The 20,959-nt window shown below is 37.9% G+C and overlaps 1 protein-coding gene across 2 annotated transcripts; it reads right to left on the minus strand.

The window, feature by feature from the left end:
• Positions 1–9,580: 9,580 nt before the first annotated feature.
• Positions 9,581–20,959, minus strand: LOC149064666 (lipopolysaccharide-induced tumor necrosis factor-alpha factor homolog). Of its 2 annotated transcripts, none has more exons than XM_089254891.1 (4): positions 20,349–20,959; positions 15,722–15,757; positions 13,054–13,216; positions 9,581–9,834 (listed from the first exon to the last, which is right to left on the minus strand). In XM_089254891.1, exons 2-4 carry the CDS (start codon positions 15,732–15,734, stop codon positions 9,732–9,734), a joined length of 279 nt encoding a protein of 92 aa, XP_089111017.1. In that variant the 5' UTR covers positions 15,735–15,757; positions 20,349–20,959; the 3' UTR covers positions 9,581–9,731. The 2 variants fall into 2 exon arrangements, with proteins under 2 accessions (XP_089111017.1, XP_089111018.1); XM_089254892.1 differs by lacking the exon at positions 20,349–20,959 and adding an exon at positions 16,957–17,021.

Consider the following 20,959-nt stretch of genomic DNA (forward strand, 5'->3'; position numbering starts at 1 on the left):
CAGATGAAGAAATAAATCTCCAAAACTGGTATCACTGTTAGCATTTGGGAAATGAAGGGGAAAAAGATGCAGGGAGCAGGTTTTAGATTCTTTCCCATTCTCCCAGCCATTCCCGCAGGCACTAATGAAAAACAAAAAAGACTAGATCTCTTATAAAGCATATGATGGAAAAAAGGGATGAACATTGTATTCAAAATTCATAACTGCATACATAATTCATTTGCAATAATATACTAATGTTTTTATTTAATGTGAAATACTTATTGTAAGCCACAGGAGCGTCAAGTTGCTGCTCGTGAAATGTTGATGGTGCTGGGTAGAATATAATTTTCTTTTTCTCCTTGAAAAAACAGTTGCTCCCTCCGGGAAACCCCCGTATGGCTAATCATATTCGCTGGGTCGCGGTAAGTAACTCATTCTTCCCTCTTACATGGGGGGGGGGGGATAATGTTGAGATAAAGGGGAAAGAATCGATTCCTGTTTGCAGGGTTATCAATGGGCAGTTCCGGTAGAAGAGAGAGAGGGAGAGAGGGCTTGAATGTATTTCTTCCATCTACTCAGGGACGAGATGCTTTGCCCCTGTACGTAAAGAGGGTAAAACCACTGGTTCGAGAGAGTTTGCTTTCCAGTCCGCGAAACATTTCACGCAATTCACGTAGCCACCAAGAAATTATAGATTTAACAAGATTTAGTTACAACATGTTAATTATTAACACTAATTTCACATATGTTGCCATCACTTATTACTAAACTAAATTCACTTACCCTTTCGTTTCCTGTTTGGTGTTTCCTTTTTATGTTTTCTCTCTTTTATTTTTCTCTTGTCTGAATAATACACAATGTTGTTGCTTTTTTGTCATTTATTAATGCATTTCTTTTTATTTGTCATGAATTGCAACAGAAATTTATTGTAATAATTCTAACATATACAGACATTTTCATTGTAACAACCAGTACGGGACTGTAGTCCCCTTGGTTGTTTTGTTTTTAAATGCGAATGTGCGTTTTTTTACGGTAATAAATTATTATTATTAATAAAATACAGTCTACATCTTCATCTACATTCTACATATTTTTAATACATTGCTCGCGAGCACCGCAGTGCTCTCTGAAGTACCCAAAGTGCTCGATGATCGTGTCCGATTTTGTGCTCACTTGATCAACGTTCCAATTGAACACCTGGTATAAATTGTATTCAAGGATTGAAATCATCCTGATTTCATGCATTTGTATGTTAAACTTGCCGTAAGAGTGCTCTTCTTTTGATGATGGGTACAGACAAGGCTCGCGACTGGAAAAAGGTTGAAGACTTCTGGTCCACATAGTGTTTATGCATTTTTTTGCCGGTCCGCAAAAAATAATAAATAAATAGGGGAAATAATTTGCGGTCCGACAAAAATGCTAAAATAGGAGAAATAATTCGTAAGCCGCAGACAAGATTGTATTTTACTTTGGAATAAAATATGTAGCAGATACATGAATTTGGCCGGGTTTTGTGAGAGGTTGGTGGCTCGATTCCCACATAGGAATGTAAATTTTCTTTCCGAAATTCATCTTCGCTTGGTGTCCAGAAAATTGTAATTTGTATAATTAGCGGAGAGGTTAATCGTTTCGTTAGGAGAAATGTTACGCGGGCCGGCAAACTTCCCCAGTAGTGCCTACGACGCGCTGGTCCTCGAACCAGCGTGAGGTTGAAGAACATTTCGAACAGCAATGTGGCCGCTATTAATACCGAAATTCTTTTGTGAGAATAAAATTGTATATCAAAACATTCCGGCCGCTACGTTCTCTTAAGCTGAATGAAAAATATTCTTTTCCAACCCATCGCATCAGGAGCGCCTTTCTTGACCGGACAACAGCATTTTCTTTTATGGCTACCCTCTTAAGAATGATCGATCGCGGACACTTTGTATCACGTGAAACATCCTTTAAGAGGGGATGTCGGCAAGATCTTTATCCTCCACACTAGACCAAGTCCAGGGCAAAGAAAAGACGTCAGATTCACTGCAAAAAAAAAACCAACAGAAAAACAAATTCCTTTCTGAATTCTGATCCTGAAAAGTACGAAAGTATGAAATTTTTCACGTGATATTTTTGAAAAGACCGCGTTTGATGCACGTCGTCCATTGAAGACCGTCTTATCTTAGGAGGTGTTTGTTATATTTCATAGAAATGAATGTGAAATGGCTTGGAAATTCCGTGACCGTTGGTCAAAAAAGAAATGAAGGAGAAATTCGCGAAAAAAGAGATGTAATATTATCATTTTTTTTTCCATGACACTTCCCGAGAATATCTCATTTTTTTCCCCTTCAAGTCCGAGTTCTTATGATTCCAAATATTTTTTAACCCCTAGGCTGCAGGAATGGTTGCAAAAATGCTGCTCCAAAAACGGTTGAGAAATAAAATTTCCTTTTTTTTCAGTTGTCTTTTGTTAAAGATAGATGGTACTTAAACTCATACGTTGCAAATACAGTGATACTTCGGCTAACGAATATAATTCGTTCCGGAGTCACGTTCGTTAGCCGAGGTATCACTGTGAAGTGAAACCTAAGACGGACACTTTATCAGACGGAAAACGAAAAATAGTTTCCTCACTGATTAATGCTTTCATGTGTGTGTGCATCTTTATAAAATAGGAACGCGTCTAAAATGGAATATTATTTCAGTCTCTTGACATTCCGTTTCGTTGTATAACACAATCGAAAAAAAAACAAAAACGACGTGATACAAAGAAACAGGGTTCGAACCCACAATCGCTAACAAAATAGTGGTCGGACAGGCCGACGCGCTATCCCTATCAACAATGTACCTCATACTACAAGCAAACCTGTTAGAATATAGAGAAATAATGATAATAATAAACAAACAAAAACTAGAATATATATTGGGTGCACCATCTATACATCATTTTAAGAACTTCATGTTGGAAAATTTCATTGTAAAAAAATCCAGATCATTATGAGATAATGGAGCACGCTGCTACGCTCATCTAGGCTGACCATATTTCCTCGAGAGAAATACGGGACATCGTCAATTATTGCCACAAATGACGCCAAAACCGAACAAAGTCGCCAAATATTGTTGAAATAACGGAGAAATCACAATGGCGGGAAGTGCAGCATTACTGCTAATTGCAGTGGATTAAAATGAATTCCACGAAAAAAAATTTTCACTGAAACAAATGTGGGAGATTCATATACGCATTTATAGTTGTAGTTATCATAATATAATTTATAAATTGAAAATAATTTCAATCTTTGACTTCAATAAAGAATAAAAATTCAAGTAGGCTTCGTGCAAAATACGGGAAAAACCGGGACACTTTTGCTAAAAAGTCGGGACAGCCAAAAAAACAGAAAATACCGGGACTGTCCCGGGAAATACGGGACGTATGGTCACCCTACGCTCATCATACTTTGATGATGGGAACACGCTGACGGTTACGAATATTCTTTTCAGTAAATTGAAAAATGTCTCATGGGAATTTTCGTAATGAAACTTTCAATTGTTAATTAGATTTTTCAAATGTTCAATTTTAATTCGAGAAGCACGGAATAGTTCAAGGTAGCGTTTGGTGATATAATTGTATCATATCTAACTTTTTTTGAGAGAAAAAACAAATTTTAAAATTACTATTATAGAGTTTTCTTGAAAATATAGAGGTCGTCCCATAAATTTATAAATAGTTTAAAAATCAATAGGAATTGAAAAGGAATCGGGGTGTACTTGAATGTGGTCTGTGAAACAGTTATTCAAACTAAGAGGGAGTTTTTTTGGTATAGGAAAAAAGGTTTAGTTTAAATTTTTGTAAATAGAGAGTTCTGCAGGAGAGCAAATCACTGGAAATATGCAAATCAGAGTCCTATAAAATGCAGGTTGTACGATTAACAGCTCGTTTCTGAATTTTTTGGTTATTGTTGCTTACACAAGCAAGGTCTTCATTGTGATGCTGACTGCCTTTTTTTTATTACTGTTGGAAAAGTTGCTTAACCTCAGCTATGAATTGCCGGCCGAAGAGTCACGAATGTTTCGAACACAGAAGAGAATGAAGAAAGGTTAAAGTCAACTCATTCTGGATTCGTTTTCATGCATCGCCCTCTATCGACAAAAACCTGAACTGAATTTTTTTTGTAACCAAAAAAAAAAAAAATATATATATATATATACAGTATATATATATATTTTATAATAATAATAATTTTTTAATAATAATAATAATAATAATAATAATAATAATAATAATAATAATAATAATAAAATACATAAAATAAATAAGTAATATTTATATCCCTTCGTCAAAATGTTTTCCCAAACCACATTCTAATACGCTAATCCCCTCAATTTTTATGAATTTTTACACTATTGACGAATTTATGGAACACTCTGTAGTTTGGAATAGGAATTTAGGAATCAAAACATCCATACAACTATAATTTATTGTTGATTATAAAACTTCATTTTAACATGAACAAAATATTTAGTGAAAGTGCATGGTTTTGATTGAGAATGGAATCCAGATAAGATATGGACAACCCAAGTCTTTAAAAAATGATCCCAACGCAGGCCTAGGGCTCAGATTCAAATAGGACAGAGGGTCATTATGTACATTATCGGTGAATTTGATTGATTCGGAAACTATTTGTTTCATTACATGAATTTCCCCCCCCATCAATTCTTAAATTATTATTTTCACTAAACATGAACCTCCATTAATTCTGAAAATATTTCTTCCAATAATTCTGGAAATATTTTTTCAGTAATTATGAAAAAAAAGTAGTTTTTTTTCTCCTTAAATATGAATTTTCATCAATTATGTAATTATTTTTTTCATTAAACATGAATCTGGAAATATTTATTTGAATAATCCTGTGAATATTTTTTCAATAATTCAGTAAGTGAACGACTTTGATATCAAGTGAGTGATCGGCCTACTGAGAGAGTGATCGAGTGACATAGTGAGTGATACTGTGAGTGAGTGATTTAGGGATTAAGTGAGTGATACTATGAGTGAGTGACCTGAGAAGTAAGTGAGTGACCGGGTGAGTGAGTGATATAATGAGCGACCTAGTGAGTGTGCGACAGGGGGAGAAACCCAGTGAGTGAGCGATAGAATGAGCTACCTAGTGATTCAGACTGAGTGACCTCGCGAGTGAGCGAGAGAGAGCTAGGTCTAGTGACAGATCGGTTTCGCTCATCCATTCACTTATGTTAACTGATTGTTGGTTAGTGAAATTCCCTGGTGGTGGATTTTCCCAGCGGTGAATTGTTGTCTGTGAATTTTTCGGACACGGACCAAACTTATATGTTCACGCTTTACTTGCATTAGTTTCTTCAAGAAACTAAAACACGTGTGTGCGTTGGTGTTTTGTCGGCAAAGCATTTTTAGTTGCCCAATCGCCACTTTTGTAATTTTCAACGATGGAATAACACAATGAACGATGAATAACAAGCTCCTTGGCTTCATCTGTGTGATGCCGCCATACATTTCTTTCCAAAATTGTATCGAAACACCAATGCTATAGGAATGCGGAACTAGACTATACGCCTATAAAAATAACTTTCCAAGGGTTTTATCTTTCAAAAAAATGAAAAGAATTTCTGAATATGCATTTTTTTTCCTCTCTTTCTCTACAGATAAGTCGAAATTTCTCCAGGAACTGTTATCCGATCCATGAAGAATATGCCTTCAATCTTATTTCACCGCAGCAAACGTTCAGATTCCATCCCGTGTTAAAATAGTGTGTTTCTTTAGATTTTTTTTTGTAGGCCTGAGCGCGTGAAGCTGGCGAAAACACGAAAATAGTGGTTATATATATTTTTTTCTTCTTCCAGGGATTCCGTATCGCGAGATAACTGAAAAATCTCAGTATCTTTCAAAGCTAATGCTCTTTTTATATTCATTTTCCCTGTGAAGTAGTTCTATCCGAAGAGAAGACTCTATATTATATATACGTGTATGGTATATGAAACCCTTTTATTTTTTCACCCAAAGGAGGCGCTTTCTGCTTCCCCATGGAATCCTGTCTTTCGGTCCAATCAATCATGTAACATCGTTGAAAGCAACTCGCGTTGGCTGCGAAAAAAATCCCGGAGAAAAATTCCATTTCTCTCTCGACCCTTATTTTTTTTCCCCATTTTATATAAAATTTTATAGTTGGGAAAGACACTGCATTAGGTTTTTTTAGAGCAGTGGACTTTAGTTCATTCGAAGAGAAGCAAATTTGTCAGTGTTGTGATAAATACACATAAAAACACGTAGCATGATTGCAGTAAAAACCAAATAGGACTAGTTGTGCCTGACGTGTGGCGTCTGTTCCTCATCATAAAAATAAATAAAATGGGGGGAGGAGGAAAGAATATAAATGAACCTTATCTTCACATTAGTCTTTACTAACTAGTTAAACGTTTGGACGCAGGTTTAGGAGCCACAGCAATGCTAGAAACAACGCTTGATTTAGCTTTCCCGCCAACTAGTTGTGACCAGGGCTATTTCATCTCTGATATTGTGCTTGCCGTCTTGACTTGAAGGTGCTGTGTGACGTCACGGTCCTGCTACATTTTTTTTTTTTTTTTTACAGCAGATGTATATATCAGCATACAATTGTGAGAGATTTATGGTGTTGTTTTAGTGTCACAGGTAGCATTTTTATAATCTTTTTATAATCGATTAAGCTAAGAAATGCATTTACCCCAAGCAGTAGTCGGTGAGTTATAATGGCTTTTGATACTGCTATAGATATTATTGCAATTTCAGAATGCTATAGCATTCAAAACAGCAATAATAACTTCAAACATTGTATATTAAGAATTTTTTAATATTTACTTCTCACAGGGCGTCGGAAGTGTTTGGAACTTGTAGGTGCTCGTCTTGATCTTTAGATAAGGAATTTAGATTTCTGAATCAATGTAGTAGGTACGCAGACCCATACTATAAATTAACTTGGGTGCTCGAGCACCTCACAGTATTCCCGACTCCAACGCCACTGGCTTCCCATGTTTTTATGTTGCAGTTGTATTACTTTGTAAAGCTACATCTTATTGAAATGAAAACAAAAATATAATAAAAAATTATAAGAAAGTCCAGAAAATAATTGAAATTATCTTTCGCGAGATGGTTTTCCATCAACTCAATAAAAGTTAACGTACGTGATTCAACTGAAATGTATCCGAGAATTTTCTTAGTGAAAGTTAGTTCATAAGCAAATGCAAAACTTCTTCTTTTAAATGTTTTAATGGCTGAACGAAGTAGGCAAATAAATAAACATATACTAATGAAAATAATCGAAAATATAATTAAAAAAAAATTCAGTAATTTTACAAACTACCGTAAATAACAAGGTAGCAAAGCGGTTGTACTGCAGGCTAATGACGTCACCCGTGACGTGAGCTAGTACCGACTCCAATACCTCGTGAGACAACCCTTGTTATATGACCCTGAGTTGTGACCGATAGGTGCTCAAGGTAACCCATGAACCAGGGTGCACAGCACAGGGAAGAAGAAGAAACCGTATGCAAATCTGCGCACAGGGAATAAAAGGCGCGGACGCCAGCCCTGTGAAGTTATTCCAGCGTGCAACCGTTCTAACAGTTGTAACGTACGGGATAATGGCGCACTTTAGTAATACTGAAAAAGCAGACATGCATTTCAGTATGAAAATGCTTAGCGTATTTCCACAAGTTGCATTTGCATGCATGTGGTGTTCTTTTTCTCCCGATAAATTTCAACAGGAATTCCGTTTTAACGTATGCGGAGCGGCCGTTCCGAAGCGCGTTTGCATTTCATGTTAGACCATGCATTCTTTGATGACAATTGTTTGTATTGGTGCGTATTATCACCTCTTAAAGATTTCCCCATCTTTTCTGAATCACCCTGTATGATATGGATTAACTGTCTGGGGAGGAACATACAAAAATTATATTCTATCTATAAATCGTTTACATGACTTTATTTTAACCAGATATTCTGCACGTTGGAAATATTTCCTCTCAAGGCGATGCATCACTAATTCATTTAAACGTACGTCAACTTTATTTATATAAAGTATTGTTGTTCCTGTATATAAATCATGACTGGTATCCCAATAGAGCAATTACACAAAGATGTTGTACTATACGAACAGAGAATCTATATCATATACCATTACCAAGAAAAACAATTTACAAAAAATCTTTATGCTGTCTTGCTCCAAGGTTATGCAATAAGCTTAATGGTATCAATAGGCAACAGCTTTCAGTTAATTATGTTCAAAAAACCTATAATGAATTGTCCATTTGAAACAACGGATATTGCAATATCAGTAGTTCATTTTCTTCGCGATATATATATATATTTAATATGTTAATATATTCTTAGTATGGTATTTTCCCAGTATGGTTCAAGTCTTCTTCGACTACCTGCTTATACCTCTTCCTTGAGATAGAGTAGCGAACCAAGATCTGATAAGGAGGAGGAGGTATCGTTATATATGCGTATATTATGTGCCAGAAAATAGTTAAAAACCCCTGCAGACTGGCAAAAGATTGACAACCAGAGTTTGCGAAGACTCCGAATATCAACTCGGACTATATTAGTGCGATTTTTTATGAAGTAAGGGAGTCAGTGGAAAATTATTGGTGGGTTATTGGACTATGGTCGCAGAATTAAGAACGAAACAAGATGTTTTGTCGTTTTGTCTACAGTTGCCGAAGGCATCTTCAATAGATAAAGCTGTAGTAAATCCTCAAATATACTCAGAAATCTTTTGATCTGAATGTCGCAGTTGTTTCCTCTCTTTGATCTTACGCAATGACATGTCCGTTCGACAACTTGAGAACTATTTGATTGTCGTAAAAACTCCGTTCGTAAAAGTAGCCGCTGTGCTGGTCGAGTGGTCATAGTGACGGACTATCATCGCGAGGACCGGTTCGAACCCCATCGGTGCCACAGTAGTAGTCGGCTGAAGTTGATTTTCTGTGGTTCCTAACTTCAAGGAGCGAATGCTAGCCGATCTCCTCGTTAAAAAGTCGCCCCACAGAGAGCAACAGGCTTACAATGGTACAAATATTCAATCACCACACTTCACTCATAGTTCAAAAATAGATGGCAGCATTATTACAAGCATTATACAGAAACAAACTTCATGTTATGCTCACAATACGTATACACACACATTCCAAACATGCAGAAATTCATTAGAAATTCCACTGAGGTTCATGTGTAGTTCAATAATAGTAGTGGCCGTAAAAATTTACACACACGTGACTTCAGTTCTAAAATTTAGAATCTAAATGGGACTATATCCATCAATGCTAAACTTGTGGCATAGTTTTTCACCAAATACCGGGTGACAAAAAGGCGTCAGTTAATCTCCCTATTAACAAGAACTATCCCACAGAATACGTTTTCAATTTTCAATAATAAAATTCGGCATTAAAGTTTCAAGTCAGTTTTTGACTATTAAGATCATTGCAATTGTACAGCTGAACAGTGTACCAAACGTCAACAGAGTTGGCATTCCATCTATTTATTACCTCTTGATAGTCTTCTATAACGAAGATTGTGATTGAAAATAATTTCTGATCAATAAATTAAATTTCATGGTGGAAAGAAAATTATCTGATCTTTATTTTTCGTGAATCATGTTCTTGAATGAAGAACGAATTCCCGGAGGAAAATACAAACTACACAGCATCATAAAACATTCAGTTCGCAGTTGGGTAGCAACAAAAATATATCCATGATCAGCGATGTCTCACATCGGTTTCTTCATTCCGAGCTCGGTACCGCAACTCGGACAGTAATGGTGGACATCCTTGCACGAGTCCATCACAAGAGGGATCCAGAAACAAGGACAACTGCAACGATAAGGAAGTTCTAGTAAGAATAAAAAAATTAACGCAAACTTTTTAATTTATTATTCACTTAACTGAAATACCGGGCGTGTCGAAACTTTAAAAATTAATGACAAAACAAAAAAAAAAACCAAATAACGATAAAAACTATAATTCGCACAAATGGGATCAGAGAAAGATCAGATTTTTTAAATATAAGAAAAAAAATTTAATTTCAAAAGTAACTGCTGTATTCGAAGCAGATTTTTCCAAATCAGAGGCCGTCAGTGAATTTGATGAATGCAACTTCATCCTTCCTGCATTATCTGCTTCATATAATTGCATGTCAGCGTTTTCTACTAATGATTTTTGGATTATTCTTACTGAAAAGAAATGATCGCCCTTTGATCCCATTTGTGCCTACCACAATTATTTATCCATCATATTTGTTCCTTTATATCAATTTTTAAAGTTCTAACGAACTTTAGACGTACACGATATCAAATTTTTGCGTACCACTTGAAATACGCAGCGTAGAAGAATATGGATGCTCATGCAACCCATGACCCCCTGGCCAAATGTGTCCCTAGGAGTCAAACCTAATTTTGTAAAAATGAACTAAGCGGCACATTTCCAGATGTCTTAAAGGCCTCCCCACACGGGGATACTTAAGTCTTACGAGTGATAGGAGACTCGGTATCCAAAGAATCGGGCACGTATATTTTTACGGAGCTCCTCAGACAAGGAATTGGTGCATTGGAGACAAAGTGTCATCGCTAAAGTTACACTCTTTTCTGTCTTTGTCAAATGCTTCACATCTATATACTAAGTGGTGAGCGTTGCTGATTTCTTTCTTGTGGACGATACGTAATGCGTCTCGTCTGTGGAACCTTGCTTGATAGAATACCAGTGCCCCATGTTGAGCTAATAATTGGTTGATATAGAAGATGTTGGTTGTTTTTACCTTTGGCACTATGTAACTCTTCCTTTTTTGATGTCGAGTTCCACAGCCTCTGCTATTCATCCTGTATAATATATTTATGGCATTTTTAAGTTGTACTTGGAATGCACGTAATGCGTAATAAATATAGGTCACGCACACACTCGTGTGGGAGTATATGGGAAAAACTTCCAACCCCTCCAAGATATGAACAAAGTTATATTTTTCTCTCTCTGTATGATAGCAGCATAGTCAGCTCTTAAAAGGAAACAAAGCTTCTTCATCTTATATAGAACTACAACGACCCCAAATAATGGATATTTACAACATGAATTTGACTTACCTTAAGGATTATTATTAAGGATTAGTCACTTATCAGAGCTGACAGCTAATCAGGTGATTTATTAATTCCAGGTATATAAGTCTCTTTTCTAGTTCCGTCGAACGCAAGGAATCTGATTCCCGTTGGCCGTAACTAATAGTGTACGATGGATGTTATTTTCAATGTATGGATGCAACCATAATTTTCTTTTCTTTATTTATCCTTTTTTGCTGAAATAATAGTGTAGGATGATAATTACTCTACATAATTATAATAAAATATCAACTCCATCGCTGCTAGAATGGCTAAAAATTTGATGTTTTTCCTACCCCCGGTTCATAATGTATATGGAGATAAGTAGGAGAACTAAACACTGCGTCGCTTTTACTCATTTTCCCGGGCATTGAGGTTTTTTTTAGTAGCGCCGTGTTAAGGGAGAAAGGGCAACTCGACTCGTTCAACTCAACTCAACTCTGAAGTTGAGGCTACTCGAGTTCAAATTGAGTATCCCCCTGTCAGGAGGCCGTAAGTGACTCTCGGTACTTTCTTTTCTTTCAAACCGAGCACAACTCATGTCTATCGTCATCTATGGGCGATTTACTACTAGTGAGTTTTGCCGGAAGTGTAAGTGTGAGTGTACCTAACAGTCTGAGTGCGTATGTAGTGTTGTGTTTGAGTTTTCAGTGCTGCCATTTATATTTCAGAAGTGAAGTGAGTGATGATTGTGCTATGATTGAATTATATTTGTACTGTTTGTAAGGCCTGTTGCTCTCTGTGTCGAGACTGTTTAAAGGGGAGATCGGCTTGCGTTCGCGCCTTGAAGTACTTGTACTCTCGGTACGCCTTGACTCTCGGTACTATTAAACATCACTTGAGTGGCACCACGACATATTCTCAGATCACTCAAGTGGCCCGTTGTGGTTTCCAGATCATTTAAGATTCAAACGCACTGTGCAATTCCGCATCAGGATTGGCCTGCGTCATATTCCTAGATCACTTGATTGATCCATTGTCTATTTTCAGATCACTTGATTGACCCGTTGTCCATTTTCAGGTCGTTTAAAAGTCCCGCTGCCTGTTTACAGATCAACGCGGCACAGTTATAGAGCAGTTAAGCGACCGGTGACACAGTTTCAAACCACTCATGTGACTCGTGGCACAGTTTTAGATCACTCAAGTGTCCCGTAGTACATTCCCAGATCACTCAGTTAAGGGGACCCACGACACGTTTTCAAATCAATGAAGTGGCCTGCACTCTCCCACAGGTTGAACACCCTTGCAGTAGAATCACGTCAATTCGAACTAATCGGGACCTATTCGGATAAATAAAGTAATTGCATTACCGGGCCTTATCTTTAGACATGATTTTTTTATACGTTTCACAATAGCTACAGATCTGAATCTAATTCCATTAAACGAGGGCCGTCCAACGTTCAGGGCCCCAAAAAATGTTTAGATTTTTTTTAAAACTTTCGTAGGGGGTGCACAACATAGGGAGCTCGTGCCCCCTTCCAAAGTTGACGAAAAATGTAATTATTTTTTAATATTTTTTAAAGAAAATTAAAATATCAAAAGATAATGCCCTTTTCTTGCTATTTTATTCAATTTCTGTAAATTTAAATGCTTTTTGAAGGCTGATAACTCAAATTCTCTCTGGATGACATTCCTTGTGTGGCCCTCCCTCAAAATGTCAATCCTGCGTTCTCATATGGGCAAAGCCTGGCACTGCCAGAGAGTTTTTGGTACATGAGAGACCCTATGGTAGCACTTGATTGCAGTTAACGTCAATTATGACAAGCTTTTAGGGACCACAGTAACCCACGATGCCCAAGATTTTAGACCGCATGATGGGTACTTTTTCCAATATCTTTATGAGGCTTAATTTTCTGCCATGTCAAGCGGGTGTTCGAATTAGTCCAACAGCTCCACAAGGTATTTTTGATTGGAAGTCAGTAAAAACTTTTATAAACAACGAACTTACGCCAAAATGAAGACGACGAAACACCAGATATAGGAGGCAGCACCATTCTCCCTGGACACGGTGGTTAGGACATTATGACCGCAGACTCGACACTGTGTCTGAACGGGCATGTCACCGAAAAACGGTTGTGCCGCTACTGGCGGTATCACCACCGGAGAAGTACCTGAAAATTTCAGAAATGAAAACGTTGGTTATGACACCTCCGAAAACTCAAAAAATAAATTAAGAAAATGACTAAATGTGCCTATAAATGAACCAAAGTCAATTATAAGCATCAACTCAGAATGTATATCAGAAAATTGTAACAAAACATTACTAGCGGTAGTCGTGGTACAGGGTGTCCCATAAATTCGTAGATAGTATGAAAATTCCTAAAACTTGAAGGAATCGGTACATATCTGAATGTGGTTTGTGAAAAAGTTGTTCTCATGAAGGGGGAAATTTTTCTCATACAGAAAAAAAAAATAAATTAGTTTAAGTTTTTGTCGAGAAAGACGCTGTGAAAACCACTGGAATATGCAAGTCAGAGTCGTATTGTGTACGATTAGCAGCTCATTTCTGAACTTTCCCTGCTACTAGCGCTTACATAAGATTTTTATTGTGATGTTGATACAGGTGGATAAAGCACTATTGTTGAAGTTGGTTTACCACAGCCAAGAATCACCCGCTGAAGATTCACTAAGGTTCTGGACACAGAAGAGATTGATGAAAGGTTCAAGTCCTACCACTCCTGCCGAATTGGTTTTCCTGGCCCTCTATCGGCAAGAATTTGAAATAAATTTTTTGTTTTGGTAAAAATTGAATACTGGTAAAAATACTTCATTTTCCCTTAAAGAGAGAGAATACGCGCAAAAAATTAAGAAAAAAAAAAACATATTAAAGGCACTGAAGGCTTTAGAGAACACAAAAATATACTGTAAAATGAAAAAAAAAAGAAGAAAACATGCATTTCGGAGTGCAGATATTTGTAATTGTATTTGAAAATGCCTAAAAAATATGCCCTAAATGATGAAATATTAAATAAATAAAATACACTGCTGGCCACCGTAAATGCAACACCCTGAAGGAAGCATGCAAATAATATGAAATTTACAACATGCATTAGTGGAGGTGGGATATGCAAATGATTAGAATTTCAGCGCAGACGCACATCACGCGCGCCTGTGGTGCCACTTCAAAGCGCTATTTAAGGCTTGGAGATTTCGACGATTTGAAGTACGGCAATTGTGTTTTTCTTGTGGTTTTTTCAAAAAAACGATCAATTATGCCTCGTAGAAAACAGCGATCATCTTTTGATCAAGTATCCGAGTTCGACAGAGGAAGGATAGTGGCCTACCGAGATTGTGGATTATCTTTCAGGGAAATCGGTAGTCGTGTTGGACGAAACCAAACAACTGTAATGCGGATATGTGATCGTTGGATGCAAGAGGGTACGACGGACCGACGTGTTCGATCGCATCCACCTCAGTGTACCACTTCACGTGATGACAGGCGTATTGTGCGCATGGCAGTGACGGAGCGCTGAGCCACATCACGAACCATAGCACAGCACATTCAGTCTGTACCGCATCATCCAGTGTCTGCGCGTACCATTCGACGCCGTTTACAGCAGAGTGGTCTGCCCGCAAGACGTCCATTGCTTCGTCTACCCTTGACGCAGAACCACAGACGTCTCCGCCGCCAATGGTGCGATGAAAGAAGGATGTGGACGGCACAATGGAATGAAATTGTCTTTACTGACGAGTCACGCTTCTGTCTGCAACACCACGATGGTCGGATTCGAGTCTGGAGACACCGTGGAGAGAGGATGCTGAACAGCTGCGTTATGCACCGCCACACTGGTCCTGCACCGGGTATTATGGTATGGGGCGGTATTGGATATCACTCTCGCATTCCTCTAGTACGCATTGCCGGTACTTTAAAAAGCCAGCGCTACATCTCCGAGGTGTTGGAGCCAGTTGTCCTTCCTTACCTTCAGGCCTTGCCCACAGCTATATTTCAACAGGACAATGCGCGACCACACGTGGCACGTATTGTCCAAAGGTTCTTCGTCAATCGCCAGATTGAATTGCTTCCCTGGCCAGCTCGCTCTCCGGATCTTTCGCCGATAGAAAACACGTGGTCCATGGTTGCTCAACGATTGACCCAGATTGCATCCCCAGCTGCCACACCAGATCAACTTTGGCAACGCGTGGAAGCTGCTTGGTCTGCTGTACCCCAAGAACACATCCAAAGTCTCTTTGAATCAATGCCGAGGCGTGTGGCAGCGGTGATCTCCAACAATGGCGGCAACTCTGGCTACTGATTTCGGCAGGAACCACACTTCACAGAAGTCTATAAATTTAATCATTTGATGCTTGGTCAACATGTTATCTACAAAATAAATATTGTTGCGATATCTCTTGTCTTTCTTGGTGTTGCAATTTGGGTGGCCAGCAGTGTAAATAAAGAAATTTAATTAAGTTTGTAGGATAAAAAGATAAAAGATAATCTTGAAAATATATTAGCGCAATGCGATTGATAACAATAAAACAAAAATGCTGATAATATAGCTTGTTCTAAAATTTCAGTGATTTTATGCATATATGCACACTGGGTGTAAAAAATGCTAAAATATTTAATTCCATATAATCTGGGCTTTAGTTATAAGTGACACCGATTTACTTACCTGGATAAGCCATTTGTTTTCAACGATCAATAGAATCTGCGTGGTAGAAAGATAATTAATACTAAACAATAATTGAAAGGAAAATTTCATACATAAAATTTCCACACTTTCACTCATTAAAATGATATTATTTTACTCGAATAAAAGTTATACTCAGTGGTGGAAAGTTATTATGTTCATTTGATATTTTTGGGATACAGATGAGTACAAATGTGAAATGAAATTATAAGTACAAATATTATATAAATACATATAAGGGAGGGGAGGTGCACCATACACAGGGTGGGCGAAAAGCCATTGTGCCAAACAATAAAGATCAAGCAATTGACGTGTGCGGTTTGTGCTAAAATGCTTATCATGTGAGATTTACTACATTTTTCACAGCCATTTCAGTGTCAGGGAAAATTCACCGACAACAATTCAGTGCCAGGCAATTTAACGCAAAGAAAATTCACCGATAAACAGTTTTCCGACGGGAAAACTCACCACTGGGAAAATTCTCCGCCAAACAATTCACAAAAAGTAAAACTCATTTATGGGAAAATTCATCGACAACAATTCACTGCTAGGTAATTTAACGCAAGGAAAACTCAATGACAAACAGTTCACCGAAAGGAAAGCTCACCACTGGAAAATTCACCGACAACAATTCACTAGAAGAAAAATTTACCGGCAAAAAATTCACCAATTCACTCACCGACAACAATTCACTGCCACGCAATTTACCCTGTTAAAAAAATTCACTGATAAACAATTCATCGGGAATAAAATTCACCGACAAACAATGCACCAAGAGTAAACACTCACCGAAAACAACCCACACACTTTTAGATCACCTGAGTGGCCCGAGGCTCATTTCCAGAAGACTCAAGTGGCTCGCTGGTTCGCGACACGTTTCCAAACTAATGAAGTTGCCCGCACACCCCCCAAAAGATTGAGCACCCTTGATATACAGGGTGGATGAAAAGTCCCTTGATACATTTTAAAAGTTAATGAAAAATGTAGCAATTGACATCAAAAGGCGTGGTTTGTACTAAAGTACTGATTATGTTGTCATGGTCTAGAGATATTATTATTTTTTGATAAATTAGGAAAATGGTTCAAAATTTTCTTCACAGATAGCGCAGTATCGCAAGAAACTCGGCGTAATACATAAAATGCAACACAAACAGTGTATAACTAATGTTAATGACGATTTGCGTTAAATAAAAATTAGCACATTCTAATATGAATACCCTTTGTAGCCTGGGCTACATCCAAACGACAGTCAACTTTAGCCCATGTATCTGCCAGCATCGATTGCGGAAGTATCGATAACATTATTTGTGATTCTTATCTACATTCCTTTGATGTCGGTTACACGTGCGACGTAAACTTTGCCGTTGGCATCAAGGCCGTCAGGGCCCTGATAAGTTTGCCACATAAGTTTGGGCCCTGGGCAAACACGACTTTTTGGGGGCCCTCTATGTGTATAGCATTCTGCGGTACAAAGACGTACGCAGTGGTAGAAGGGCATAGGAGGGGAAAGTGTGTGCTCTTCTTCCAAGACGATCAAAAATTTAAGTTTTTCATTTTCGTTTTTGTAAGGAAGTACAACATTGAAAAAAAAAAGACAATTTATTGGCTTCCCAATGGGCCCCAAAATATTTGCCGGATCAGGGCACCTGCCTCATTTGCTCATGCGGGAAACAGGCTTTGTCCTTAACTAGGATTTTTGTGAGGCGGGGCAAATGTGATTTTGCCCCCTCATCCCTTCACTGTAAAAATCCGAAAATTTTACAAAAGCGTTGTTTGTTTCTCCCTGAAATATATTTTCCCCTTTCCTCCCCTCTAGTTCGGGCTCTGGTGGCCGTACAGGGATCTTTATAACAGATGAGCCGTGCGTTTGTTTCTAGATCATTATATGCTTTAAGCTCTGCTATACATTTTTGAACATTATTTGCCTGCATCAACCGGAGGAAACTCGCCGGAAAAAAAAAAAGGAAACCATACTTTCGTCGACTTTTCTCCCACTTCCGGCCGCAATTCTGTTCGTTAGAACTTGCGGACTCCGGGTTTGTTCTGCTTCTTTTTTTTTGAACCATGGGCAATATCTTTCAAAATGTTCTATGCTATTGCATAGAAAGCAAGACGTATTGTTTGTTTTTATCTCTCAAGGATTAAATTTTTCTCTTCTGTTCCCGAAATGTTCTTTGGACCCCCCCCCCCCCCGCGTTTGAAACCTTCCTTAGAGATAGGTGCTTCTTCAAGCGATTTTTTTCTTGGCTGTGAAATGTCACATTCTCTATCTAGTTCCACTGGTTTGAACCCCGATGGTACTAGGATATCCCAAAAGTGCCGCACCGCACAAAGAGCTGAGGGAAAAAATAGACGTCGAATAAATAAAAAAGCTTTTTAGAAGAAATAAACCCTTCCCCACTCATGTCCATAGGACCCTACATGTTCAGATCTGCTACTTTCAACTTTGTTCGGGGGGCTCCCGTACACCACCTTTTCTGGAGCCCATTTGAGACGGCCCTTTCCTTCTAAAAAGGTAATTTTCAGATAACCAAATCCATGCGAGAAAAGCCGCGGGCAACAGCTAGTAATACATAAAGCTGACAATTTCGAGGCAGTGAAAATTTTTGGGCCTTGGAAAAGTGCTTCGTTTACCCATGCAAAAGCAGGCCCTGCCCGGGTGTGGGGGGCATCATGATAGTGAGATCTAGTTACAATTTTTGGGAGTGAGTATGTAATTGTGTTGGTAGTTACTTCTAGAAGGGTGGGGGAGTCCCATAGAAATCACTTTGCTATGATGCTATTAAGGCACAGAGGTAGATCTACTTCTATGGTTTTAAGAATAAATGCACAAATATGTATAAGCTATCACTGCCAGCTCCAGAACATCACTTTATCCGAAGCCCCATGAGAGGCCACCATGTTGAGACGGCCTAGCACAGAAATATAAAGAAGCGGCCTAGCACGCTATAAAGAGGGAATTCCAACCCCATTGATCCGGATAATGACGTTACTTTTTGTTCCTTATAAATTTACTTTAAAAAATCAATTCAATAAGTACAAAGAGTCTCACTCCGGAATGAGGGCGGAGGGGGGGGGGGCGGGCGCGAGAAGAAAATATTGTCCAAAGGGGGGGCCAGGGGCTGAAAGAGGTTGAGAAACACTGGTTGTGATAGCGCTTCACAAAACTGACTTATTTTTTTATGCCGTGCCGCTCGGCACAGCCCGACCAGTCTGGCACCCAAATCTGTATTCAACCCCCTCCCCCGCAAACCAATACGCCACCTTCAAATTCATCTACCCATAGGAACAACACACTGACTTCAATCTACACAACGCGTACTTTCTAAGATATTAAGCGTTTAAAGTCTAATCTGTTCTCGTTTAGCTACTGGTGTTCAAGGGCGTATTCCCCTATCATTAGGGATACGTAAATTTCGTATTTACGAAATAACCGCGATAAATGCGAAATTTGCCAACTTTGACGAATAAATGCTGAAATAATGATTTTTTTTACTAATTTTTTCGCGAAATCTAGGTAATTTACACTTTTTAAAGTGGAAAGTCGTAATTTTGCCCAGTACTTGTGAGCGTGCTTGAAAGGGGAAAAACCCACAAGCATCACTTTTTTCCCCCCTTTGGCGTTGTTTTAGATGTAAATACAGTTGAGTTCGGTTATAACATAGCCCTAGGTGATTCGAGAAGTGTATGTAATAACCGACGTGTATGTTATAGGGAGGTGTTGAAATTAGATTACGTAGCAATGACATATATGCATTATTGAGATTGTCGTAGAAAAAATAAGTATGCCTCACATGATTGAAACATAATATAGCATGAATATAGTTTTTATTGATATCTGGAAATTTATTTAGGAAACGGGATAATATACAACAACATGCAGAGATTTTTTGAAATGTTAATGAGAGAGAGAGAGAGAGAGATTTTTTTGAGTTTATGCTAATGGTTTTTCCCTTTGAAGTTGACAGTATTATGCAATTAAAAAATTCAGGAAAAATAATCCCACGGATATGTTCATGAATTTACCAATTAATAATACACTCGAATTAGCCACCAGTACTCCACCAGTCTCAACTTTAATTGAGACCACCAACAAAAAGATCACAAAGTTATAAAAACAATTAAAAATTTCATAATTCGAAAAGCATAAGACGATGCAGTTCTGCACCTGGAAGACAGGATTTTATTAAACGTCAAAAATTTTATTGCCAAAATAGTTACATTTATTATCGACAGGTGGCGCTAAAATTTGTCAATTATAATATTCAGTGTTATCTGTTGATTAGGACTATTCCATCCATGTATTTTCGCGTTTATTGAAAAAAGTTGTCAGATATCACCCGTATTATACAAGGAATAGGTAAAAAGGCTGTTTTTGACTATATTTTCCTGGGTTTTTTTTTGTGGGTTCGTTATTGTGAATAAATGCGAAATTTCTGATTTAAAAACAACTTTTTTTGCGAAATTTCGATTTTTTTTGCGAAATTTACGTATTCCTACCTAATCATATATGGCGTCGTTGGGTTCGGAAACCTTTTTATAGATTTATACCTTTGCATTAAGTGTATTATGGATTAATTATATAATTACCAAAAATAAGGAAACTTACCTTGGGTATATTGTCTTATTAATACAGGATATATATCCAGGTTGACGTGTCGGCCGTTCTCCTACGTATACCGAGGCGTTACTTTGGTTTCAAGTACTAACGTCGATGATAAGATATGAAAAAAAATATGCCAAACTTTGGCTTGTGCAATGACACAGACGGGATGAAAAAAAAAAGTTACTGATAAAGTAAGGTGTAAAAGATACGTGATATCTCTATCGATTCCTCATGTGACTGTAATGTATTAATGTATTGAAAAAAAAAGGGAAGTAGATTTTTAATTGTGTCACACCGATTGCGCAATGTTACTTTCATTACTCCCTAGTCAAGGCATTAATAATTAGATTTTACGTCTGCAACCGCGATTGACATCGTCGGCGGAACGCAGCATACAGATGAGAAATCGAGTTGGGATTCGGAAATTCATCGGAATGAAAAAAAAAATAAAAAACAATCATACTGCGAAACTCGGGTATAATGACCTCCGTTGTAACGACACCTGTGATATAACGTAAACAATTGGTGGTCCAGGATGATCCCTACGGAAAGTAATGCTAAATGAGCATTGCTCCTAGCGTCGATAAAAACAACGCACGCGGATATGACGGCAC

The sequence above is a fragment of the Pholcus phalangioides genome, unplaced genomic scaffold, assembly GCF_987345545.1.
Source record: "Pholcus phalangioides strain wild (caught in Gottingen) unplaced genomic scaffold, Ppha-v1.0 ptg000042l_1, whole genome shotgun sequence".
Taxonomy (NCBI): Eukaryota; Metazoa; Arthropoda; class Arachnida; order Araneae; family Pholcidae; genus Pholcus; species Pholcus phalangioides.